At 41.4% G+C, this 27,970-nt stretch overlaps 1 protein-coding gene across 2 annotated transcripts in view; it reads left to right on the forward strand.

Moving 5' to 3' along the window:
• Positions 1-1,462: 1,462 nt before the first annotated feature.
• The window catches only part of snx29 (sorting nexin 29), a 175,518-nt gene continuing 149,010 nt past the window's right edge, over positions 1,463-27,970 (forward strand). The window contains exons 1-13 of one of the 2 annotated variants that reach the window (XM_061028823.1): positions 1,463-1,906; positions 3,919-3,986; positions 5,945-5,997; positions 6,864-6,988; positions 8,689-8,869; positions 9,094-9,164; positions 10,962-11,222; positions 12,261-12,672; positions 15,359-15,471; positions 16,579-16,675; positions 16,851-16,924; positions 21,516-21,579; positions 22,329-22,457. In XM_061028823.1, coding sequence (XP_060884806.1) covers positions 1,900-1,906; positions 3,919-3,986; positions 5,945-5,997; positions 6,864-6,988; positions 8,689-8,869; positions 9,094-9,164; positions 10,962-11,222; positions 12,261-12,672; positions 15,359-15,471; positions 16,579-16,675; positions 16,851-16,924; positions 21,516-21,579; positions 22,329-22,457 — 1,655 coding nt within the window. In that variant the 5' untranslated portion in view covers positions 1,463-1,899. The remainder of the gene's footprint in view (positions 1,907-3,918; positions 3,987-5,944; positions 5,998-6,863; positions 6,989-8,688; positions 8,870-9,093; positions 9,165-10,961; positions 11,223-12,260; positions 12,673-15,358; positions 15,472-16,578; positions 16,676-16,850; positions 16,925-21,515; positions 21,580-22,328; positions 22,458-27,970) is intronic. The other variant, XM_061028825.1, reaches the window with a different exon arrangement.

Genomic DNA, 27,970 nt, shown 5'->3' on the forward strand with positions numbered 1-27,970 from the left:
TTCCATTTCCCCATAGTGCCAGACCTAACTGTAGGTATTTTGGTAATAGGAAGCCATCAGGATTGGTTGAAGTGAAAGTGCAGATGCTTACGCTTGCATTCTTCTACTGATATTCTTGCCTTTTCTTCCTTTGAGAAACTACTAGCAGCAGCTACTTGATACTTATTGATCACTGGGACTGTCGTTTTCTGTAGATTTAGTCACAAAACTTTATTTATCATTTTCAATATTTAAACAAGCCTGGTTATTTTTCTGGTCTCTAAAGTAGGTAGCTTATAATATTACTAATATGATATATTTTCTTGGTGGAGGAAAAGCAGTGGTGACAGCTTTTCCTGTGATTTAGTTTGCACCTGTAATGAATCATGCATGAATTTTGCCAAATAAGTTAATCAATTAATCACAAGTTACCATTTAAATCAGTATATGAAAGTTACTTATTGTAAAACGCTCATTACATGCGCGGTTTGATGACATGATCTGTCAGTAAAGTTTGATATTTAGTGAAATACAATGTACGGCATCACATTCTGCAGGCTTCAGTTCACCACTTTACCATCTGTGTTGCCAATTTAGCATGCCTCCAAAATGTATGTACGCCTGGGCCATTTAAAGTAGTACTATGTAGTTTGGGTAGAAAAATTTAAAAGTTGGAGAAATGTACAGATTATGTGGTATATGTTCATAACTCAATACACAAACTGTACTCAGAGGAACATTTAAATCAGTGGTGTCCAAACTTTTTTTCTTGCGGGCCAAAATTGTCGTGTTAGAATCGCTCGCGGGCCACAGGTTTTGTTTTTTAGAATATAGTTGAGAAAAGAGTAAGGCTTTGTAGATCAGAATCAAAAGGCTCGCTAAATAAACTCTTTAATAAAAGGAAATATTTTGATATCTTATCGTTATACTTTATTTGTTTTTTTTCTCAGACTCAAGCCTGTAACGTGGTTCATTTTTTTGGAAAAGCTTTCTGCATTTAGCTCAGGTCTTTAAATGGTTAAACAACAGTCTGCTTGTTTGCAAAAACTTCGCATACGTTTTTTTTCATAGTTTACAAAAAAATGTGGAACATAGTAAAAGCTGTAGATTTAAAAAAAAAAAAAACAACATACATGTTACTGAACATTTTCTATTTTAGGAATATTGTTCAGCCCTTGTTAACATGAAAAATAAAAATAAGATAATGTGTCAATCTTAATCAAGGCCTCGGGCCAAAATCTTCTGATTCTTCATTTGAAGTCACGGGCCGCAAAAAATCCCCTCAAGGGCCGCACTTTGGACACCCCTCATTTAAATGATACAGATACAGACGTCACGTAATGTAATATTGCTTCTGGGGACAGGGGCGTGTCCCATAGTGAGATATCGAAACGAATGTTGAAAGAGAACTACTTTTGCATTTCCGCATCACCTTTACAAGAACTACAAGTCCCACTATGCCTTTCCTGTCATATGACCACTGTGTGTTTTGTCATGTGACCGTAACACGGCTCAGTTAGTACTCCGTTTCCCGTTTCCCTTCTACAGGCACCAAACTGAAAGCATTGCTTCCCTTAATGCTCCACAACGTTTCAGACGAGTGACTTCATGGCTCTTCATTTACACTCGGACTCGTGTTTGGTTCAGTTTTACTGCCCGTCGGGCTTTGTTCAGGACTTACATGCCAGTCTGTGGTAGACTGACAGCCCCAGCGGCTTCCCGGCAGGCCTCTCTGTTCACCGTGTGAGCATCAGTCCACACGCCGCGGTTGGGTGGGTCCAGCTCGGCTTCAGAGGCAGCATGGCCCCGGTGCACAGCTAGCCTCTGCTCTTCAAAGCTACAGGAAAAAAAAAAGAGGAATCATATCTGTGGTGAACTGTTGAGCTTGGGTGTCAATGCTAACGAAGTTTTGCTGTCAGGATGAACGGTGAGTAAAGTCGTCAATTACCTTTTGCTTGTTCCTCTTCCATAAAAGCACAACATGTCAAATCATGCATGAAAGAGTGGACTCAGTCACTTGTTAGCTGCTCCTGAGTTCACACAGTGAGTTAGAGATTCCTGCTGACTCTGCAGCCATTCTTCCCCAGTGTTTACATCCAGTACATAGTCTTTCTGCTCAACCAAAGCTTGATGGATTAACAAGTAGAAGGAAAACATCTTTCCTCAGTTAGATAAAATCAATGTAACACTATTTCAATGTCCTTTCTTTCACTCTTGACATCTATGAATGCTCGTTATGGGAGTCTGTCTGATGTCTGAATACACACTGTTCGGTTCAGGCTCAAAGGTTCACTGGGACAAACTTTACAACACCTGGTAGTTTTGTCTTAAAGTAACAGGTAAACATAATGCTGTAAGTAGCCTTGAGGTCATTGAAGTGTGCTAATGACATGCTGGAAGTGTGACTTTGACAGAATGGGAAAACTGCTCATTAAGATTCATAAAGAGTTTGATAAATACTGGAAGAAGAAACTTGAATAATAAACTAGCTTGCTGTGCCTTGATAGTCTGTAAAATCTAAACTGTTTGAATAAAGACAATAATTGCAATTAGATTATTGTGATTATTGCAAAACTAAGGTACAAGCTAAGCAGTATTTTCATTGTTAATTTGAGTACTCTTTGATAATCAATCATTCAATGAGACAATACAATCGTCAATAATCATGAAAAAGTCTGTTTATAGTAAAACGAAAGGGATAACAAACCTAGGATCAGGAAAGTGTTCGCATACCGATAAACACAGAAACAGAATACATGAATGGAGAGAACATACACAGGAAGTAAACAGCAGTCCTGGTGTCTATATACTATAGTGTTTATACTATAGTGTTGTAAGTACTCGAAATCAGTCTCAAGACCACTTTTAAAAAAAAAAAATTGTGCCTTTAATTGAGAGATAGGACAGTGGATAGAGTTGGAAATCAGGGAGAGAGAGAGTGGGGAATGACATACGGGAAAGGAGCCACAGGCTGGACTCGAACCCGGGCCGCCCGCTTGAGACCACAGCCTCCATACATGGGGCGCGCGCCCTAACCACTGCTCCACCAGCGCCCCCCAAGACCACTTTTTGAAGGTCTAGATCTCATCTCGGCCTCAGACTGGGCGGACTCTGGATTTTACGGTCGTTTTTACAGTTACGGCCTCAACCTTCCCGGTGTTACAGTCAAAGTGAGTGACACGCCCCCCTGCACACAAGAGGATGATTTCTCAGTGATATTTATGGTCTTGGCCTTGTCTGGGTATAGATCCCTCAATGTCTTTGTTTAGTCTCAGTCTCAGATCACTCTGGTCTCGGTTAGTGTCGTCTTGACTATATATTGTTTTCTATATTTATATTTAAGCTGAAAAGGACGTCTGTAAACTTTATGCACACTTTTTTTTTTATCCAAGCGAAATTAAGGGATACATTGCTATCCAATCCAAGTGAATCCAAGTCTAATGCAGGCTGTGGAGAAGCTCTTGGTTAAAGAGTAACTTTGACAACATTATCAAAAGTTTCTCAGATTATAGTTATTTTTCGACATTTAATCCATTGATCCACACATCGTTTTATCTTCTACGTAGCAGCATAACAAACGTAATTATAGCCGGGACATTTACAAAAAGAAAGGTGCACCAGCTCGAGGGGCATTGAGTGCAATTTGTAAATATTAAAGGCAGAGTCCTTGTGTGCATGCAGGACACATTCAGGTGAGTTTTGTCAAGTTGCACTAATAAAAGAAAAAGATGTCTCGATTTTAAACAAACGTAAGCCGTGTATTTATGCTGACATCATCGCCCATCCCTTTCTTAAGCAGTCCATTTCCTTCTACCCCATGTCATGCATAATTGATACAAGAATAAGCACTTACTGGTACATTTAATCTGTGATCCACTCACTTTCATATTGCCTCCTCGAATTGATGGAGTGTATCTTCCTTTTGTTTGTCTGTGTCAGCAGGCACTCAGCAGAGTGATACCAAGAGACAGCACCTCCTGGAGAGGCTACTGGATGCAGTCAAACAGGTCAGTCACCGGCACTATACATGTTCTTAATGTGGCAGAGAACGTCCACATCAGATTCAGACTTCATTTCATAAAAGGCGTAGGGCTTAAACACTCCAAACTTTCACCTTTTGTTGTCATGCAATGTTGAAAAGAGAACGTCATGATGATATTTTGGTATTTGTGAAAGGGCATATTTGTATTGATATGAATGAATTTCTGTGAATTTAATTGTCAACCTTGAACGTTGAATGTCTGGGGAAAAAGATTTTCATTTCAGGAAAAATGTTTGTTGTTTGCGTTCACACATGCTGCTCAGACATTCTCACATGGTATTTTTTTTAAAGGTTTATTTCTGGGCTTTTTTTGTGCCTTTATTTGAGAGACAGGACAGTGGATAGAGTCAGAAATCAGGGAGGGAGAGAGAGAGTGGGGAATGACATGTAGGAAAAGAGCCCCAGGCCGTCTGCCTTGAGTACTGCCTCTCTACATGGGTTGTAAGCACATACTAACCACTGAGCTACTGGTGTCCCAATGTTCAGGAGTTTTGTTCATGTGTGAAACATTTTACAGAAAAAATAAGAAAGGTACACATTCAAAGCCGTGTGTTAAACATGTGTGCAGTGTTTGCATCAATCATTCAACAAGAACATTACATAACTCTGGCCAACGTTCGCCGTGTGTGAATACCTTTTAGTTTTTTTATATTCTCTTTTTAAAAATGGTGTTAAAGAATCACAGAGTAAAACTTGCACTTGAGCAAAGAAAATGGTCGATTTCTTCGTGGTTTGATTTGTATGCATAGAGTGAAAGAGAAAGTGGGAACTGTGTCCAGTATCAGGACTAGTCTGGACTGGTTTCCTATTGTCTAAGTTTTCATCTGGAAGCTTTTCATGGTGTGTGCATCTCTGCAAAACAATGTTATAACTGTCAACAACAAATGGATCGTTACAAAACATTGTTAGTCGACTGAAATGAAAATGAAATCTTGGCTTTTTAAATGGGCGATAAGAAACAGAAACTGTTTTGTTCACAAAACGAACTCAAATAAAAGCACAGAGAAAATGTCTTTCATCTTTGACACAAGCTGACACATATTCTTAGTGGTTGTTCAAGATTTGTATTTGAATTTTTGCATTTGAACAAGTTTCCAATCTTGCAAAAATACTAAAACTAAGACTTTACAACCAAGCTCAAATTATGCATGCTCATTAAAAGAGATGGAGCACTGAGGGAATGCTACATTCAAAATCAGGCTAGTTTTCGAAAATTACCAACCCTGCATTTGACGTTGATGCTTTATCCTTTGGTTTCTTTGTCAGAGGTCAAAAATTAACAGTAAGTTAAACCGTGTTATGAAAAAAAACAACGTAAACATCAGCTTTTAAAAAATGTCAATAGATTCAGTTCTTAAGAGGTCATGATGACTTAAAAAACTCAAATTTACACACGTGTCTGTATTGACAAAATAGACCCCTTTTGAAATATGTCGTTGTTGTCTTCACTCTAGCGGCCGGTCTGAGAGCATTTCACAATAAAAGCATTTCAAAATGAAAGCACCTGAGGCAGAGACGGGAATTTGGGCTCATTATTAGATAAGCTCTCTAAAGTACAGGAGGTGAAATGCCCTTGCTCAGGTTGTCGTTGATCAATCTTTCCATGTAAGAGAAGGTTTGGGCGTTAATGGAAACCAAATATACTAGAAGTTAAAAGTTTCATTTAAAATGAACGTCCATGTTAAAAATTATTTAAAAAAAATTAAGGCAGATAATTGAAGATGAACGAACGTTTGCCCAACTCTGCTTTTTATGAATATCACTCTAAACTTTCCAGCTTTAAAATAGGCTGCTGGACGTCTCGTATAAAGCAAAATATCCAACAAACTGCATCACCAGTATTCTTTACTAAAGAATTACTTTGCGTAATCTGTGGCTCCTGTAGCGTTTGACTTCTTTACCTTTCCTGTTGTTTCTTCCCAGTGCCAAATTCGCTTTGGAGGGAGAAAAGAGATCGCCACAGACTCAGACAGCAGGTAAGACAAGCCACCTGTTAGCACAAAAGTCTTTAGTTATAACTGAGTTATAACTTTGCTTTGTTCAAAGTTACTTTTGTTTCTGACCTTGTGGAACTCCATGGCTTACTATAGCGTGCATATCAGACTTATCATTAACATGTCAACTGAGATCGGTTCTAAAAAGGACAAATGTGGTACACATCAGATACACACATAAGGACTAAGGATCTCTTAGGGCGCTTTCAACTGGGCCCAGTTGTCTGGTACCATGCTAAAGCATGCTAAAGCCTCCCCCCTCCACCTTCACATTTCCGGTAGCTGTGAAATAGCGGCCAGAGACTATATAATAGCGGCTGTAGCACGTTGAATTTCCTCTGGTATAACAGCAGAGAATAACACAGAAACACGACTGCAACTTTCCTGACTTTTTGTGGCTTGTTGAGTCGTTTTGTTAGATACAGCCTCTAAACACTCCTGAATTTACCATGCTTAAGTACACCTGTTCCAACTGTGCCAGGGCAAAGGAAATCTACCTTTGGCTGGCCGCAGAATGAAACACTCACACTAGTCAAAGGAACTGGACTTAGGGGGTCAAGCATGCCTGGGAGGGGTTGCAGATTACTTAGTGAGTGCGCCCATGGCATATCAATTATTCTATGACTCACTGAACAGTCATACTCGGTACATGCAAATACATTTTTATATCTAAATTATATTCTCCTAGTTTAAAATCATAACAAAACAAAATTCAACACTACTCCTGTAATTTCAAGCAGCATCAAAAGAACATTTTCATTCTCGTGGCACTGTAAATGTACTAGTCACACAGACCTGTGAATGATAACTCAGTAGTTAAACACAGCCATGTGTCTTTGTTTCTGCAGGGTGATCTGTCTGTGTGCTCAGTTTGAAGCGGTGCTGCAGCATGGTCTGAGGAAGAGCCGAGGCCTGGCCCTCACCGCCGCCGCTCTGAAGCAGGCTGCAGGCTTCAGCAGCAAGACTGAAGCAGGTATGATACTAAACATGCCGTATGGTACGTGTTGTTGTCAGACCACAAAAAGGGCTTACTCTTTAAAAAGGCATGTACGGGGAGGTCTGTGCTTCCCTGTTTCACTTACTGTTCTCCTCACCTGTCTGTATACACACCTCAGTCTCTCTGTCTCATGCTTGTTGTGTGCTCAAACAATAATCAGACCCACAGACGTTTACTTGATATACAAGCTAAGAAGCTCAGCAGTCTGTGGCTTGTGGAAGGATGGGGAAATCAAGAATGTTTACAATTGATGTCCTGGTGCAGCTGTAAAAAACAACTTTTGCTTCATTAACCCATGAAATGATATATCGTTCATATAAAGTTGCAGTGAAGTTTTGAAAATTCAGCCAATATGCAGTACAAAATACCATTGTTGTAGTACTCGAAATCAAAAGCATTTTTACTCCGTCTTGTGTTGGTCTCAAACTGGGTGGACTCCGGATTTTAAATCAAAGCCGGTCAAGACCACCTCGTGCATGCATGTGGTAGAGAATGAGCAGAGAGCCAGGAAGGCATGATGATTGGTTCTTTAAATTGGTACCTCATGGCAGACATTGGTCACAGTTTTTACATTCTTACAACTGCTACAGATGACAGATTTTCTTCGTTTCTTTTTCAAATTACATACATTATTAATGTCTGTCATCACCTAAAGACAATTTCAACCAAAATCTTAAAAAGGGTATCTGGAGAAAATTACCAAACCTGCCTTTAATATCTAGCCATTTAGCTAATGCTAAATGAAGTGAACATATGGTAAGGAGGCGTAGATAATTAAATGTATTGGCTTTTGAAAGTAGCTGAAAATTCAGATTTTTCCACACATAAAAAGAAATACCACGGGGAACAAGCGCCTCTTTTACACTGCTGGTTTCCTTTTAGCATATGAGCAGTCTAAAAACCTTTAAGACTCATTTTTATTTGTAGTGATCTGACTTTAAAAAGACCATTCTGTTGGCTAAGAGAGATTAATTTCACATCAGAACAAATTGTTTCTACTATGTCATATTTAAGAACCTCATGGCTATTAAATCGAAAGAAGAAGAAATGCACTTCTTCTGTCATGGCCACCATGACATAACCATTAGAATATCTGACATTTCCCTCTAGGCCACAGACAATAAGAAGAAAGGACTGTGGCTGAACTCATGGAGAAGGGACTCCCTAATGAAGCCAAGCCCTCTGACAAAACCAGAAATAGCAGCCATTATTTTTTAACACATTGTTCTGAGGTTATATGCTAATCACAAGCAACAAAAAAAAAAGAAAGAGACTAACCTTACCTCAGGAAACCTAACGTTAAAACAGAGCCACACATAAACTGTTATCCATGTGTTTTAGAATATGAAAATATGTGAGTGTTAAATATGCAGCGGTGACAGGTGGTGGGAGGAGGTGTGGAGATTTGTTAATGAGAGAAGATCTGCTGACTAAGAGTTTCAGAAGTGGTTTTGAAACTACTTCACTGATCTTCTGAACCAATGATTAACTCAAGAACTTTTTGTCCTCCCCCTTCCTTTTTTTTCCCCAATCCTCTCCAACTCTCCTTTTTCTGCCCTCAAACATTTCTTCTTCCTGTCCATTCATCTCTCTCTACACCTCCCAAACTCTCCTCTGTCACTATTTTGTCTCCCCATTTTTTTCTTCCCTCTCTCTTTATGACGCCCCTCCACCAGAGTTGACTTTCTGGTTCTATGTAAAAGAGCATCTGAACCGCCACGAGCTGCAGCGCTTCTACTCCCTTCGTCAGATCTCCTCTGAGCTGGGCAGAGGTCGAGCCTGGCTGCGCTGCGCCCTCAATGAGCACTCACTGGAGCGCTACCTGCACACACTGCTGGCTGACCGCCCGCGCCTCGGGTTAGTACAGTGTTCATATGTTTGTGTGAATTTCATTAATGACTTGTTATTGAGGAAATCACCATAACTTTTGTCCTTTCAATTTTCATGCAAATGTTTCTTTTTTTGCTGCTAGTTATGCCAACACCCCCCAAAAAGCTCCAGAAAGTTACCTGTACAGCTGGTGTTTCCTCAGGTTCACTGTGATTAGAAATGTTAAGTTGCCTTTTTTTCCTCCTTTTTAGAACTTACTATGAAGACTGGGCATTTATTCTGGACGAAGAGAGGGCTAGTATGCTCCCCACAATGGCAGCAGGTGAGTTTGTATCGTAACGCAAGGGGCTAATGCTTCGGCTTAAACGTTAGCCACATTAGCAACATGTTGAACATTAGTTTTTTATGCTACTGTGAGATAAGTCGACACCAAGCTGCAACCTCCGGCCTTGGAAAATGAAGCCAATGTGGAAGTACAAAATCCTGAAGTTTGTCAAGTGTCCACTTGAGACTGGCTCCAGGAACAACAGAAGTCCCATACACACAACAGCCTAAAAAGACAGTTTTAACAGCATAAATTAACATGTTTACAGCCTGGTGCAAAAAAACAAAAAGGTCTGATTAGTTATTGTCATCATGGGCACACATTGTACAGGGATAATCTTTTTTTTTTAAACGGCTTTGTTTTGATTTGATGAACGATACGTGTTATCCATAGTTAGGCGCGTAGCTGATTGACAGGTGGGTGCGACTTTAGCTATGCTAAAACACAGGCAAAGATAATTGGTAGTAAAGAGGGGACAGTAGCAAGAAGCACGGTGAATGAAATCTGTAACATACAACAACGTAGATCTACATTTGGACAATCTGCTTTCTCCATCACAGGTTTTAAGGGGACATATTATGAAGAATCTACTTTCACAGTGTTTTTGAACATATATTTGGGTAACCTGAGTGTCAACTGACCCACAAAATGTGAATTAAACCCATCCAGTCCTTTGTTTGTGGTCTACATAAGTCTTACAATACAGAGAAAAATGCTCCGTTTCAAATTTGCTTAACTTGTGATGTCACAAGTTGAATCCTGGTCATACCCTTCCCTCCCCTGATATCTCCACCCATGGGCTCCGCCTCAAGCCTAGAGCAAAACATTTGCACAGCTCCGCCATTTTTATTCTCGCTAGCAAATGAATGATGTCTACTGGGAAAACTCAGGGGGAGTCATTGCATTTAAAGAGACACACACACCAAAACGGAGCGTTCTGAGAGAGCTGGTTTATACAGGGTCACTAACCTCCTCTGGTGCTTGATTCATGTTATATTTTGACCAAAGCACAGCACAGATGTTTCATTTGGACCACAGGGGGACTGTTTGAAAAGGTGAGAAAAGGGGGATAATATGTCCTCTTTAAACCCTGAAACACAGCACCTGAAATGTACAGCTCAACTTTATTTATATTGCACTTTACACACAACACAGTTGATCCAAAGAACTGAACAGCGCAGATAGACAAAAACACAAAGCATACATCAGTACTCCTCCTAGTAAAAAGAACCATGAACCATTATTAAACAAATTGCTGATCCTCTGATTTTGATGAATGACAAATAAACAGAGACGACACCCCTGTGTTTATGACCTATTTTCTACAACACTACCCTGATGCCAGTCTATGTTTTATTCTGTCTGAGCAGTGCTAATGATCTGAAAAACAGCAATGTTGTGTCTTCATTTTAATAAATGTATAAATCTCACACCAGCCTCATTTTCACTGTTATTGAACTTTAAACAAGCCTCACACTAACAAAGCTGCTGTTAAAGCAAATTATCAGCTGACTTTGCACTTGAGTTATTTACCCTAACTGGATTGGGTGGGTGTATGTGTTAATGCTGTGCTTTCACTGTTGAAGTATTGATGAGCAAAACTGTAAAATATTAAGAACACAAACCACTGATCTGATGCCAGAGGCGTCTCGTTTTTTATTATGCACAAGCAGAAAGCCGGAGTTCATCTCACATCGCCTCGTTTTGCTGCGTGAACCAAGAAAAGCCTACAAAGCACTTTATGGAAGTTTCACACTGATCTGTAATAGAGGACATTTTTGCTTTTACTCTTAGGTCTGAACTCTATCCTGTTTGCCATCAACATCGACAACAGCGACCTGAACGGCGGGGTGACGCGAGGAGGGGGCTCCTCGGTGTCCCACCTCCTGAAGGAGTCGACGCAGGGCATCGGCAGCCTCTGGAAAGAGTCGACTCAGGGCGTCAGCAGCCTGCTGAGGGAGATCAGCACGGCCACAGCAGTGGTGCCGGGCTTCAGTCCCAGAGTGGAGGGGGCCTCAGACCCTCTGCCCGTTGTGCCCCGCAGCACCTCTGCTGGTATGAAACATCGACTTTTAAGTAATGCAACAGATGGGGTGATCAAAATGATAAGCGGTGTAACACAATAGCCATGCAACAAATTAAAAGAAGTTGTTTGCTTTGTGTTGTTTCAATTTAAGACTGCAGGCCTCTTGAGCGTGGGTTGTTTGAGCCTTTTTAGGGAATACACTAAACTAGGAGTTTTCCAAAGAATAAAATGTAAACCTTGTTTGAAAGAATTTCATCGGCATCATCTACGACTGGGTGTTTTTTTTTTTTATAAAGGCAGAAAAAGCCCAAAAATTAGAGATAGGACAGTGATTATAGTTGGATACCAGGGAGAAAGAGTGGGGTACAGCATGTTGGAAAGGAGCCACAGGTCGGATTTGAACCCAGGCTGCACGCTCTCGAGGACTTAAGCCTCTGTACATGGGACACACACACTAACCTCTAGGCTACCGGCGCCCCTCCCTCTTTTTTAGTGTTTTAAGGTGTATTTAATTCCTCTGGAGCTAACATACGGGGAATGCAAACACAATGTTTTGATATTGCATTGTCCAGCTTCTCAATACCGATTCAAGTGTTCAAAATGCCTCTCAAACACTTCTAAATGTTTGATATTTATATATGATATCATCCAATTTGAAAGACAATCCGCCAATCCTGCAAACAATTTATTAGCTGCCCAAAGACAGAAGCCTTGATGGGGAATAGTTTCAGTACATCAAACATAACAGATGCAAAGAAGAACCTGTTCTTATGTGAATTTTCAGTTACAGTTTTAATGAAACTTTAAGCTGCGTTTAGTTGGTTCGCTGTGAGAGGACCCTCTGATGCACAGCCAGGAAAACAAGAGAACCAGAGAGAAGTTGAAGCATATTCTATAAGAAATGCTATTTTACAGGCCTAATTGGTAAAACCTTTAGATAGTGATGTCAACAGAAACAGTACCAGGAACCATTCTAGGCAAGTCCTTCATATATTTCAGTTTCACTTTGTTTCACAAGTTTGGGTTTGAGTTTTTTTGTGATTCCTTTTCATCTTTTCAAACCCCAGACTCCGGGCTGAGGAAAGAGCGCCGGAGGAAAAAGAAAATCACCAACATCATATCCTTTGATGACGACCTGGACGGCGGGGCGGAGGATGAGGAGGAGGGGGAGGAGGACTCCCAGAAGACTGCCGCGATGAGGAAGAGTCACACCGCTCCCGCTCAGAGCAGCGTGGAGGAAGGGGTAGACCCTCTGGAGCCCGACTTCTCCGAGTCGCCGGCTCAGAACGGCCTGGACGAGCCTGGCATTGTCAGCTGGGTGGGGTCCCCTCATCCCTGCCACGCTCCTCCCCACACTGCAACCTCTCTGCCCGACAGTAGGAGTATAGACAATGATGAGGAGGAGGAAGAGGAGGAGATGTACAAACCTAAAGCACAACCGCAGGAGGAGGAGGAGGAGGAGAGGATGAGCTCTAATCAGTGAGTCACAATGCTCGAGTTCAAATTCAGATAATAAAACAAATAACTCTCACGCTTCATATCGCTCTGACAGATATTGTGGGCTTAGGGTACAATACACAAGGACATTATTTGCTAAATGCATGTGAAAAAAAAATCATTAAAAATGACTGCTTTCATTAAGAAGCGCTCATATTTCTGTTTTATTTGTTGACTTGTCAAATCATGGGCTGCTGCAGGTGATTAGTACCAAGAGAGCTTCCCTCTGCAAAATGAAAGTGTTTGTTAGTTGAAAAACAAATACACACACAGCATGCAGGAGGAAACATTCACATTTTAAATAGAGTATTTTGGACCATTTTAGCCTTTATTGTATATGACAATAAAGAAATAGAGAAATGTTTGGAGGAGAGAGTGGGGGATGACTTGCAGAAAATTCCCGAGGTCGGATTTGAACCCACAGCCACCACAACAAGGACTATAGCCTCTTTGCATGGGGCACGCAACATAACCGCTAGGCCATAACCGCTAGGCTATAGACGCCCAAACATTTCCATTTTAAAATCTGGATCAGGAAAGATGGGCCATAAATATTAGGTCCACTTTCCAATCAAAATTGAAAGTGTATTACTCTGCTAATAACATTTATTCATAACACAAGAAGGAGCAGAGATTTGAAAGCTTGAGGCACAGCTCCCCACAGGGTTGTAGGAGGGAAAGAAAAAAATAAGGCAGAGGTAAAAGAAGAAGCAGCCACAACTCGCACACATGATTGTCTACTTTTTAGATTCAGTGAAACTTTCTGAGAGTTTTTTCTTTTAGCTCTGGTGCATGAATTTTTTTTTTTTTTAGAAAATCTTAGAAATAAAAAAAATCTCTTTGTGACTCCAGTACTTTCTGGGAAATAATGATGTTTGTGTTTTTTACATCAGGATTAAAATAATCCTAGAATCCTAGTTTGTGCATATGAGACTTCAAACACCAGTGGCTAACTGCTGATACACTGCTTTTTTATAATAATTCTTTATTTATTTATCATACTATGCACTGGCAGAGCTAGTATTTTGTACTGTTATCTATGAGTAACAGCTACTTATGCACATGGACCATCCATACCACTTTTTTTATCCTGGCTATGTATTGTGGGCTCATGTGTTTTGTATGGGTGGGATATGTATGTATATATGTGTTGTGTTGTGTGTTTGTTTGTATATATGTGTTGTGTTGTGTTGTGTGTTTGTATGTATGCTGGCTGCTGGAACACCTACATTTCCCTGCTGGGATGAATAAAGTATATCTTATCTTATCTTATATGTTTAACAGTACCTGTTGTTTAAACAAATCAGACAAAAACATAGAACATTGAATCATTCAATCATATGAAAATAGAATTCAGCCCTATTTCCTTTAATTGTACATAAAAAACGCTAAAATGACCCCTTCGTCGTCACATCTCTTCAGCTAACCGAAGAATGCGTTGAATTTACCGATAAAAAGGCAAAGCTGCATCAGGTTGGCAGAGTCTACAGCCGAATCGATGATTGTGTCAGTTAAGAGCAAACACTCTCGGTTATGGAAAGTCTGATCACTCTATTGCTACTTTTCGTTGCGTTTCCTGTCATCTTTCTTTTCTCTAATCAGGTGCACTCAGCCCTGCAGGGTCTGCATATCTAAGAGCCGTCAGTCATAACGTTACAGCTAGCTACTCAGAAACGGGGTTTGAGAAAACTATGTTTGACCTGTATATTCACTTTATATGGAGGAGGCGGGGTTCATGATACTGTAGCCAGTCGACAGGGGAGCTCTAAATCTTTTGGCTTCACTTCCACAGGGATGTTTTTCCCGTCCATCTTATTAAACAGCTTCTGCACTGAATCCATGATTATAAAAAGCTTTCTGTTTCCATTCATAAAAGCATTATGGGAGCAGAGATTGTGTCCATAAAATCTGATTTTTTTATGATGTCTCTGTGATAGACAATCGAGGTTTGATGTCAAATGTTTGCGATTGACCGAGGTGGAGCCACATTAAAACTCTCAGAGCCTCTCTCAAACCACCACCCGCTCCCTTCACACTTCCACTCTGTTTGCTTGCTCACGTGGAGCGTCCGCCACATTTTAGTGTCGTTCGAAACCTGAGGGTGGAGGGAGAGTGATTATTATTAAACCCTCCAACAGTGAGTCTGCACTGATTCTGGCTCACTGAGCAGGTTTAACACCTCTTATTGTTAGACACTGGAGACGCACCATGCATAAAAATTCCATGTTATCACCTGCACAAACCTTGAATTGAAATCAAATATTAGCATCATACAGATGTAAAAGTCTAAAAGTTGAGATCATAATCAAAGTCTAATTAACACTACATTAGTCTTGAAACTGTACGTGTGTTTAATCTGACTGTGAAGTATTTTAGGTTAACAGGGACTTCAAAAATGAATCACTTTATAAACATCAGAAGAAAAGATGTTAGGAAAAGAAATGCCACCAATTTTTTTTTTCTTCTCATTGTGAGGTGATTTAAATGAGTCTGCGTAAAGCTATTTAAGTGGACAACTTATTATTTGAGTGACATAAATTCATGGTTATATAAAGTTCCTGTTTCATTGGGAGTGAGTGGAGTCCGTCCCAAAGCTTACTGCTGAGTTCAAACCCCTCACCTTAGTGAAAGGAACTTCACTCAGTCTCCACTTGTCTTCTTGTTTCAGAATGGTGGTCGGCAGCCTGCCCACAGTGTCCACATGGAGTCCTCTACAGGTGATGAAGGTCCACAGCAGCTCAGACATCCTCATTCCCTTGAACCCTGCAGACAATCAGCCAGGTACGCAGTCCTGAAAACATCAGAGTAAAAAGCAGAAGACTTCACTCAGAATGCTGCACAGGCCTGGAACATGCTAAAAGATTTTGAAAATGTGAGGGAGCCCAAACATGACGACAGATCGCGGCCGATGAACAGTTCAGTTCTTAAAGTGTGTAGACGACCAACTCAGCACACCACACAATAACCGATTCATTCACAAACAACCTCACTGTCAAAACGTGTAATTTCACTCGGTCAAACGCGATTTAAGAGTAAGTAAGTAAGCTAAATGTGGCTAACTGTTAGCTGTCAGTTGGATTGTTTTATGTTTTACAGACTCGTAAAAACACAAATCAAAAAGTTGGTCCTGAATTTATGACATCCATCTAACTTTATGCTTCACGTTTGCTGTCGTTGCCATGGTTATGTTTTGTTGTGCTTCCTGCTTCAGTCGGCTTGCTTCCTTATTGGCTATTGTCCGTGCTCGGCCGTCCTCGCTGTTCTTTCTACACTACAGGATTTCTAATCATAAATATTGAACACATTTCATATTTACGATTTCAAATCGGGGCGGCCCTGATTCGTCTTTTGAGCAGATCAGGGAGGTTAAAATCACTCTTAGCACACCCAACACCACAGGAGAATCTGGGAAGATAGTTGGGCCTTTGTTGACTTTGGGGGGATTATCTTGTAGTGTGTGCCCCGCTTAATAAAAACGCTTCCTTGTAAATTCTGTTCTAAGAGCAGTTGAATAGTTTGTAACCACACTCCTGCACCGATGCCTACTTTATATTACTCTCTGTCGACAACGGTTAGTTTTGATCGAGTGATCTGATTGGACAAGGCGGCCTTCCATAAGTGCTGATATTAATGACAAAATCACTCCCTCTGCTGTGCTGTTGCTTAGATCTAATGTCACTACATAACTCTATGAATAAAGAGTTTCACTGATGTCTACTATGTACTTTGGCCGTCAACACTCTTAACTGCAATTTCCTCACTCATTTAAGTTTAGTACTGCTGACAGCAGCTGCTTCAGGCTTTGGTGGAACGATCAAATGTCTATCAGATGAAATCTAGGGACTTTCTTTTCTGCTAGTCTTCACTTTCACTCTCACTCTCCTTCAGTGAGCTCTGTGGAAGACACGGCTGCATTTCCTGCTCAGCGCGAGTCGACAGGACCGCTGGGGAACTGTGAGAGCAGCAGATCCATGCTAACATTCAAGTAAGCTATCGCCGGAATTACGCAGGAATAATGTGCAAATAATTAACAATGTAGGAAAAGATTTTTATTCAATCTTCTTCTTTTGCTCATTCTCAACCCTCTTCACAGAAATAACATTGTAGAAGAACTGATGGAGATTCAAAACTCCTGATTGCTGTCTTTGTGTGTGTTTCAGTATGGAGTCCAGTCCACCTGCTCCACTCTCCAATTCGCTGCCAACATCTGCTCTGCCAGAGTCCATGACAGTGGGTGAGTGTTTTCTCCTTCTTCCACCTCTAAGCTTCTCACTATCTGTCCCGCTCTCTCACTCTTCTTATTGACATTAAACCTGTTCTCAAACAGGTTTAACGTTAAGAATCATCGTGGATGATACCACATGCAAGGCTGCATCAACACAGCTGAACGGTTTTTACCACAGAACATGACTCATACCAAAAAAAGATGAACTGCAAAAACTAATTCAATTCTTACTCATGAGGGGAAGCTTTGGTGAAATTTCCAAACTAACATGTCTAGAATGATACTGGTTTCATCTAAGGCATTCATCACCTCCATCATTGAGCTTTGCAGAGCTGAGATCATGTCTCATGAATTAATCCTTGAGAGAAACCGGCGAGCTACAAATCCTCAAAATAAGTCAAAAACTCATCTTTAAAGGTCACATATTCTCCTCCTTTTCAACAAGTCTAAATAAGTCTCAGAGGGCCCCAAAACATGTCTGTGAAGTCTCTTGCCAAAAATCCATTCTGATGGTGTAGTTTTGCATGCTTTTAATCTCCTCTGTTTCAGACCTGCTGAGAACAGACTGTTTCTGTGCCTGTAGCTTTAAAAGTAAGTGAGCGGTGGGGCTTGGGTGGCATTGGCTTTCTCCCTCCATGCCCTGATGTTTACAGTGAGACGGCAGACTCAGAGGGCAGAACGAACACCTAGCTGTGGGAGTGTCACCCACCTGGGGAAGGGGTTACTGCCCTTTGTGATGTCACAAAGGGAAAATCTCCAAACGGCCTGTTTGAGGACACATTTTCTGAAAAGTGGAGCAGACAAAAGACAGAGATGTTTCTCATAATAAGAGTTTTTATAGACAGACTGGGGACATATATTACCGAAAAACATGGTGAAGTGGATTTTGCACAATATGTGACCTTCAAGCCTGATCATCTTCATGTCAACAAGTTCAAGTCAAAGATGCTTCACAATGTGATGTCAGTCTCATGGACTGCAGCTATGGTGCTTTAATTTGCCCAGCAACTGGTGACATCATCACACAGAAATGGAGTTGTTAAGTGAAGGGCCTGATGCAGTCTCTTCAGTGAAAAATAAAAGTTATTAACATTAGATTTGGACAGCAACAAATACCGGTAACAAAAGGTTATTGTGGATTTAAAAAACAGTTGAGTCTCTGCTTGTGTTGCTAAAAAGTTGTTGATGGTAAATGAATCCTGTTGAAGTCCTGAAATATCATCTTGAAATGTCCAGCTGACGTCTGATGTAAACTAAATCCTACTTTCCAAACTTTATTGTTTTCCTTTGCAGCTAAATTTGATCAAAATTCTATGAGTTTAGTCCTGTGCCAACACTCTGTTTATTTCTCTTCAATTACACCAAACCATCCACTAGGTGGCCCTGTTGCTCCATTTCATGCATGTGATTGTTCACCTGCCATTTCAGTCAGCTCTGCGATTTAGGATTTGGATTTTTTGAAAATCAGATTTAAAACAACAACAACAACAACTTGATGAGCACTTTTTAGTATGTGGGACCAACTCACAGCAGGTACATGTTTGGCTAGTTGCCCCTGCAGGTAATCACATTGGAAGTTGCTCCTGCTGGTTTAAGTGAGTGTGTGAGAGTGTGTTGTGTGTGTGTGTGTGTGTGTGTGTGTGTGTGTATTGAGGGGGGAAAGGAGAGTGGCACTGCCTGTAAGCTCTGCAATTGAGCCCTTCATCCAATCTATTAGCCTCCAGTAAGAGGAGGCCAAGGGTTCGCAGAGAGAGCTGCTGATCATAAAATCGCTGGATCAGTGCAGGAGGAAATGGTCTCCCAGGTTCAGAGATCCTTGAGAGCTTTGAGGGATGTATAAGAGCTGACCTCAGTCAAAGAAGAGGTTTTAGTTTGAAGTCAAATTAGCCTGAAACTCTGTCACATCACTGTAACATCAGGAGTCTGATGTCAGTCCCTCTGTATCAAAGGGCTTCTCTCCTCTCCTTCTCTCATCCAGCTGTCTCGTTTGGAGAAATCCATCGTGACCAAAGCAGAGATACCGATGTCTACTTTCAACTCGGCGTGCTTTTTTTTAGGCCTCACTAACACAGGGGTCAAAGAAAATCTGGATATTTCTGCGTCTGATGGTTTGAATTCGACCACTCCTTTTCTTTAAAAAATGATATCTGAGATGCACAATCACTCAGTTACCTGAACACTCTCAGCGAGTCAGGTACTATCAAAATAATCAGTACAAACACGAGAGAGAAATATGACCTTCTATATAAAGGAAAATGTTGTAATGAATCATCTTCAGAATAAAACCGACTGATTTCTTTGATTGAGGTCTATGTGAAGAAACAGTGATTTGCAGTCGGATGTGGCTGCGTGTGGACCATGCCGACCATTGATTGGAGAGTATGGAGTCTATAATTCACAAGGCACCTCAATTACATGGCCTGGCTCTCTGCTAATGCATCTATTATTGGAACAATGGACTAAGAGCTTGTAGTTTCCGGTGGAGGGGTGACATGCACACACAGTCACGCACACACATGCACACACTTGACGTTTTTTTTTTCTTTCTCAAAGGTTGCTCTTACACATACGAGCACACAGTTGCAAGCACATATATATATATTTCTGGGCGGACACACACACTTGTGCTGTAATTTTTCCACGTCCCACTGGGAGGACAGAAGGGCGTCTGGCTCCACTGAAGTCCCTAATGGCTCGTCTGTGGCACTCGCTGTGAACGCGTGGTCGGACTAAAGGTCACACTTATTTCTGGCTTCCTGATGTGAAGATAATACACTTCCTCCTTTCTCCATCCTCCTCCTCCTCCTCCTCCACATTCTCTCTCTCATCTTTCTCCTCCATCTCCTCCTCCTTCTCTAACCAGGCTTTTAGCCCGGGGCTGGAGGAGACCTACTTGTGTTCTGGGCTACATTAGTTGACAAACAGGTTGTGGATTCTGCTTGTGTTTGTGTGCACATGGTGTGTATCTGTGTGTGTGTAAATGTTGGGATGCAAAGTGCAGGGTTGATTAACTCCTTGTTTTATTTTTGGATATTCCGGGAGTGTTCTAGTTAGGGGCTTTGAAACCTTCATGCTCACCTCCAAACGTTACTATGGAGATGAGTCACCGTACCATCACACAGCTGGTCCAATCGCTCCGTAACATCAGGATGGAGATTAACGTCAGAGAAGACTACAACTCGGGCACTTCAACTGACTGTTGCTGTAAAAGAAGAATGTGTGACTTTTTACCTATAAATGTAGCAGAAATCGAGTACATCCTCTGAAAATAACTCTGTGAATCATGACTGTCTACAATGGGTGTACCACCCGAGTCCCACTGTCTGTGATCTACAGCGTGTTTACATCGCCGGGACGGCCGGCTGACTCCTCCCCTCGTGTATAAAAGTTGTTTAATTGAGGGACTAGAGAAAAGAAGAATAACATACTGTACTCACTGCTTAACTGTGTTTCTAGATCACGCTCATTTCAGGTAAATTTACATGCAGTGTGAAGATACGAGCATAATAAAGATCGTTAGCATTAGCATGCTAACACAACATTGCAGCGCGAGTTGTTTTGGTTTCATGCTGGTGCTCAAGGGCGACATCTGCTGGATGAAAAAGTTGCACATTCTTCCTTTAAAGGAACAATGTGCAACTTTTTGCCCGTCTCCTCCATTGAAAGGAGACTCCTTGTGTAAGGTGAATATATCAGTGAAGAACATATACGGGGGGCGGTGGCTGTGGCTCAGTTGGTAGAGTCGGTCGTCTCTCAACTGGAAGGTCGAGAGTTCGATCCCCAGCTCCTGCAGCAGCATGTCCGATGTGTCCTTGGTCAAGACACTTAACCCCGATTTGCTCCCGTTTAATCGGCTGCGTATGAATGTGTATGAATGGGATTAGTTACTTCTGATGGTCTCACTACAAAGCATCCTCTGCCTACAGTGTGTGTATGTGTAGGTGTGACATGAGGTGTAAAAGCACTTTGAGTAGTTAGAAGATTAGTAAAGTCCATTTGCCATTTACGAGCAAAAACAAGGAAGATAACTCTGCTTTTCGTTTCTTTCTAATCTGAATGATGTGAATACAAGAACTCTCTTCAGTCGACCCGCTGCAGATAATACGTTTAGAGCCGACTATTATCATCTTCTTTTTTTCTTCACAGTATTGTGTTGGGTTCTCGACTGTCACACATGACGTGTTAATGATGAACGCTGCAATTTCCAAGCCGAGTTTTTTATTTTTTTATTTTAAATCTCTTCTTTATTCACGGTGCATTTATCTGGGATGAGTTTGTTTTGTTTCCAAATGTTTTTCGTAGCTACTAAAGAGTTTATTCTACTGGAGCAATAAAACTGTTAGTCGGCTCTCTGAGTCGGATGTATAGCGCTCTGTAAGGCTTCTGTCAGCGGGGAAAAAAAAGAAGATTTTATGACGGCAGTTCATCTTAAGAACTGGAGAACAATACTGCTTTCTAATCTGGAAAGTTTGGGTTGTGTTATTTCTACTTTCACAGAACTTGAGGTTATTAGTTTATTCATATTTGTTGTGTATTTTCTTTTGTGTGTTTTCTGTATGAAGTGCAGAAATGAGACTCTCTCTCTCTCTGTCCTCTGCAGTGGAGCTGCGTCAGGCCATCGTGGCCATGATGAACAGGAAAGACGAGCTGGAGGAACAAAACACGTACGTTGAGATATATCCCCCTTATCTGCTGCACACACACACACACACACACACACACACACACACACACACACACACACACACACACAGATGCACAAGAACAGATGCACAAGAACAGACTGAAAAAAGATATCAGATGACCTTTTTCCTCTAAATCGTGTCGGCTTGTTTTCTTCTCATCCTGAGACGAGAGGGTTTTTTTTTTTTTTTGTTGTGCTCACTCGGGGGCAGGAAACTTGTTTACTTGTGTTTTTGTTTGTAGCAATAAGCCACCAGAGACTGTGATTTACACTCATTTAACAGCTGCGAATAAGGACTGTGGCGCACACACTGAAAAGCTTAGTGAACTCAAATTTGGATCTAATGACAGAAAAACAAACACAAAGTGTTGTGTCTGCACGCCGCTGTGATTAATCATAAATAAGTGCGAGTCTTCTGCCAAGCTGCATGCAGATCTTAATGATGAACTATGATTTGTGCGAGGCGTTTCAAATAAGAGCGATCACAATCACAGATGTGTTTTTGATGTAGTGTTTTATCTCCGAGCCGAACGCGGGTGACTCACTCTCTTATTACGCCGATTAAAGAGGCTTAGGAACGTTTATCTAATAGATTTTTTTGATTGATAAATGTAAAAAACGGAGTGTCTTCCTTTTAGTTGGTCTGAATGTAGAAGATTAAGACTGTTAACGATGTGTATTCACGGGACAAAGATGTGACGCTTATACTTGACGGTGTGTGTTTGACAGGTCTCTCCGCAGCTTGCTGGATGGGGAGATGGAGCACTCGGCAGGCCTGAGGCAGGAAACCGATCAGCTGAAGAAGAAGCTGGCGGAGCTGGAGGAGAGACACACGGCCAAGGTCCAGGCGCTGGCCAGGTGAGAAACATGATGCCTGTAGAACTGAGGGGGAAAAAGGTTTTTTATCAGGTCGAGAATTAAAGATTTTAAAGAAATCTGACCCTTCATATCAACTGAGACGTTTGAATAGATTTCCCTGTTTGACTTTTACGGTTTGATCATTCAATAACCATAAAGTCTGGTGTCTAAGATGCACTTCTCATACCTTTTTTTTTTGCGTCCTGTACACCAGTGCGACCAATATACCAGTAATTAATGCTGGGACATGCGTCATCATGAACACCAGTGCAGCCTTCACCATCCACCACTGCATTTGTCCTCATTCTTTGTGTATTGTAAGTGTTTGTTCTGCTCACTCACTGCACTCTCCGGTCTTGAAAAATGAATCCAATGCAGATGTGTAAAATCCTGCAGTTTGCAGAGTGTCCACTTGAGGCTGGCATCAGGAACACTGGAAGTCCCATACACACAACACAGCTAAAAAAAAAAAAAAATTCAGCATAATTAACAGACTGGGACAACAAAACAAAATAGTTCTGATTAGTTATTGTCCTCATGGGTGTGCTCCATACAGAGGGCGATTTTTTTTTACAACACGGCTGTTTTGATTTCATGAACTATACATGTTATCCATAGTTAGGCGTGTAGCTGGTTAATATTGACAGTTGGGGGCGATGTAACGGTTTGACAGCAGACTGAAAACCCGCCTCAGCTCCAGCTTTCTGCCTGTCGTTAGGTCGAGACAGGATTTCCAACATGGCGGCTGCTGCCGATGAGCCTCCGGAGCCCCCTGCAGGAACAGATGGGCGACGTCACTCAGTTTTCCATTAATATTCCATTAATATTTAGAGTCTGTGGTTCTGCTACACAAAACGTGCTGGGTTACAGAGCTTCTTATGAGCTTTTCTCCCTCATTAGGTCATGATTATACATTTAAAGAAAACAGTGGTAAACTGTTAAGTTAATAAACCTTGTGGAGTGCTGGTTTGAGTGAAAAGACTCCAATTAAAGAGAACAAGAAACCAGTGGAGGTGAGCAGCATGACCAGGATGAATCGGTCTCGTGCTGTACGTCCTTCTCCTCAACTATCAGTGGTACCTCATCGGCTGACAACTCAACTCCCATATCGGCAGTTTGCAAGATTGCAAACTCCACATGGCAAAAGAAAAGATGGTACAAGAAAAAAGATGCACAGAAAACTGCATGTTGTGGACTTTGCTGAGCATAGGAAGACAGTTTCCCCAAAAAAGACTTTGTCTAATATACTGGTGCAGCTTGTATTCTGGAAGTTACTCTAGTGGATTGTTAAAAACAAACATTTTCTTCTGATTGGCCGATCTGTATGCTGTTATCATGGATGTCGTCTGAAAGGTGAACTTTTTAAAAAGCAAAAAATTAGAAATGACAGCGTTTTCAGAGGATCGATCAGAAGCCACTCTTTAAATTTTGGAGAAAACTGTATTACTATAAAATCCCAACTTTTAGACATTTGTGCAATGCTGTGTTTTTTATGTAATTAGCATCAAACATGGACATATCATTGACACGGTGATTCTTTGTTTTTGTTTGGGAATTGGGGTATAATTTCAAATGAGCTCTAAATCATGGTTGTAATATCAGATGGAAAAAAGCTGAAATTGTTCTTGTTCTTGTCGTAGACATTAACTACTGGCACTGCATGCATTTTGAAGCTTTTGTAACAGATTTTGCATTTCTGTCTGTGTGGAAGAATTTTTGGAACAATGGATGTGCAGATAAAATTATTATTTTGAAATGTATTAAAGCGGTGGTTCTCAAACTTTTTAGACTGCGTACCACTGCGTACCACCATTATGGTAGATGTTAAAATACACTGTAGGCCTATTTCTACACACATTTCACGCAAGAGGCAAATATATTCATAAAAATAATATTATTTATTATTGACTGTTGGCAGCCACACTATAGGACTACAAAGGGCTAGTGCTAGAACTGGCACTTAAACTAACACAACTTTGACGTTTGCCCAAATCCAAAAAAAAGTACAGCACAATAAAAATGAAAACTTTATACCAACAACCTGTTTGAGAATATTTAGTCTCCAGTGTTTCCCACACAAACACGATACCTGGGCCCAAGTATATTTCCGACCTGTTCTTATTTAATTTAATTCGAGAGGGAGCGGGGGAGAGAGAGAGCGCGCAAGAGAGTGCAGGCGCACGCTCCGCAGGCTCTGTGCAACCAGAGCCTCTGTATTATAAGTCTCTGCTTTCAACATAGCAAAACTGCCCAAAGAAAATCCCTCTCGACTCCTGCGGAGTGTTAAGACAGCAAAAGAGAGCAGACTCACATCAGCTTCAGAGCAAGAGAGAAAGAGAGAGCGAGAGAGAGAGAGAGAGAGGGTGAGCGACTGTCCGTACATGCATCAAAACTGAAGCTTCTCCTGGCTCCGTTTTAAAAATTTAAATGAACAGCTGCTTGCTGCCGATTGTGTGCTGAACTCCAATAAATAACAGAATATCTGTTAATGTAGGCCTACAGCTGCTTGCTGTTGTTTCAGTACTGAAATATAACAGAATATCGAGTTGAACTTTTCAAAACGTGAGGCGTACTCCTGTTGTTGTTTATGTCTGTGCACGGGCGAGCATAAACTGAGCAGATTAAAGTTGTTTGTTGCAAAAACTAGATTAATTTAGAGGGGAAAACACATTTGATATAAATACAATATACGCGTACCATAAGTTGAGAATCACTGTATTAAAGCATTTTAACATTTATTTTTGGGCCTTCTGCCTTTATTTTTATAGAGAGAGCGAGAGAGAGAGAGTGGGGGATGACATGCGGGAAAGAGCCACTGGCCGGACTGAAACCCGGGCCGCCAGTTTGGAGGTCTATAGCCTCTGTGCATGTGGCACAACCTAACCTCTGGGCCATCTGCACCCACACACAGAATTATTCTTAACTGAAGGGAATACTGGCCCTTTTGAACAAAAGTCAAAAGCAGTTTGCCTACAACTTTCCACCTGTTGAAGCTTAACTTTTCAGTTTGCTAAATGAAGTGCTGAAGTGAAGCATACAGGAGAATAATGAAGAGAAGGCAGAATGTGAATCACTTGATATTGTGATGATGGGTCGCTTGGTACTGACTGTTAAGCTATCAACCACCTGCAGATGCGTAATGGCTGTGTGGCTCTTTTTTTTGTATCCTGCAGAATTAATTGCGCGGTCATTCGGCTCATATGAATAAACCTCTCCCACAGCAGACACTTTGATTGAGCAGGAATTACACAGGTGTAACATTAACAAAACATTGAAAGGTAAGCGGATAATATCAACATTTGCCATGTCAACATGTCTCTACTGTGGTCAATGATATGAAACCAGTTTGTGTATTTGTGCTTAGTCAGTCAGTTATTTGTCAAGTCAAAGTTTTTACTAATTTAAATTTAAAATTATGTTCAACTTCAGTACGTGTTGTGCAAAAGCAGTTTGAGCCCTGAGCCCAGTGTCTGGGATTAAAGCTACTGTGTTTCTGCTGATGTGCCTCAAACCTACAATAACTGTGTAATCACAAACAGGCGTACGTCTGGAGCGCCGGGACGTTTCCCGGTGGCCTTAGGCGTCTATTTGGCCTGCTGCAAACAGTCGATGTGAGCAGCAAGTATGAGTGGATAGACCTCCCTGAATGCACGCATCATCACATGAGAGTGCCACTCTCTCTTGGTCCGTTTATCGCGCTCAGCGAGGTGCCATACAGTCCCGGCTGCTGTCTGCAAAAAATGTCGTCATTCCGACGCACATATCAACCGCTTACCTGCTGCAACATTATCGCCAGGTGAAATGGTGCAGCAGGGAAACGGTTGCTATGTGCGTCGCTATGATCACAAAGGAAAGGAAAGATGCAGCAGAGATGGCAAGACAATAACAAAGAGAAAGGCCCTTCTCTCAGACCGAGCTAAATATCTCAAAGTGAGATATATAAATATATCTGTAAGCCAATAAGGGACCAGGTTAGGCTACACATACTTAGCATGGCTAGCTAAGCAGCCTGGCTATTAACAGTGTGACTAATGGCCCGTAGGCTACACAGTTAGCACGTCTGTCTGTGGAGGAATTAAATCACAGCAATAATGAGTACAACAGAGCGATCATAGAACTTTGAATGTAGTGTGATTCAACCAGTCAAAAATAGCACGAGCTAATGAAAGCATACTGTAGTCTACAGCTAGCTATGAATCTCACTAGCTTTCTCATAAAGTCACTTGGATCAATGCCAAAGGTCAAAAAAGCCATCTCCCGGTTCTTTATAGCATTGGCTCTGAATCAAAACTGTCGTACAGTGGAATGTTTTTTTGTTCAACTTTGGTGTGATACAGATATTAAATGTAAATATTGTATATGGAGACAGGTGAATTAACATTTGTGTTATATTCATACTGATGAAGCGACTGTTTGAACTGACAGTGAAATGTAGAGCTTCATGTAGCGACACAGTTAGCCTACACGGTGAGTGGTTCATGTGGACAGGGTCGTCTGGGTCAAACTCCTGTGGCGCTATTTTGTTGGCATAGAGTGCTTCATCTAAAGCGTGTGGCACGCTGGGATTTGGGGCGTGTCTGGCTATATTTTGATGTTTATGCGGTGTCACAATCTGGGTCACAGAGTGCGAAGAGGATGGATTAAGTCCCGTGATTTTACATGCAGTAGGTGTATTTTCCGTGTAACATGAATCAAACCAATCAGGTTTGTGTCAGCTCTCACTCCCTTTGAGAGCCAGCTGCGCCTGCAGGCTGGTACAATGCTTACACGACGGATAATTCTTCAAAAGATGGAACTCTGGCCAGATCCTTTAACTTCTCTTTTTTCATCGTTCCCCCTGAACACACAGAACACACTCACATGACACTGTGAGAAATATGTGGATGGCTGATTGATTACATCAGAATGATTGACAACATTTTTAAACAAACACACCGCTGGGCGCCAACAGGAGAACGAGCACTTGTGATTTAAACAAAGTGAGCGCTCGGCGTTAAAATGAAAACTGCATCAGGAGATAAATAGGAGAGACACCTGTGCTGAGCGCAGACACTTTGCAACAGGTGTCCGCCCCTGATCTAAAATGTTACCACTACACTGCCTAATGTCTCGAGTCTTATGACTGTTTCGTCTCCAAATCCAGTTCAGTCATAGATTTAAAGTATTGGTAAGGAGGGTGAATGTCAGAAAAACACAGGAAACTTTGATCCATCAGGTCCCTGTAGTGTGTTATATTTCCTCCCACTTATTCAAACATACACAGACTTTGATCCCAATAAGTGACCACCTACTGTTTCCCTGTTAGCAAATTGCTTCAGCTCAGCATCTACAATTGATTTCCTGTGTGCCAGACGTCTTCAGTGGAGCCCTGAGCCTTTAAATAGAGGATTAGTCACCCTTGAGCGGTCTAAAGAGAAAGCCTCAGCCAGCCTGTGTTCACATAGTCGCCTCCTACAGTAAGTAAAGCCACCGGCCAGGATTGATTGGAGGAGAGGCTCAAGTGAAGTGTGCGC

The sequence above is a fragment of the Labrus mixtus genome, chromosome 21 (assembly GCF_963584025.1).
Source record: "Labrus mixtus chromosome 21, fLabMix1.1, whole genome shotgun sequence".
NCBI lineage: Eukaryota > Metazoa > Chordata > Actinopteri > Labriformes > Labridae > Labrus > Labrus mixtus.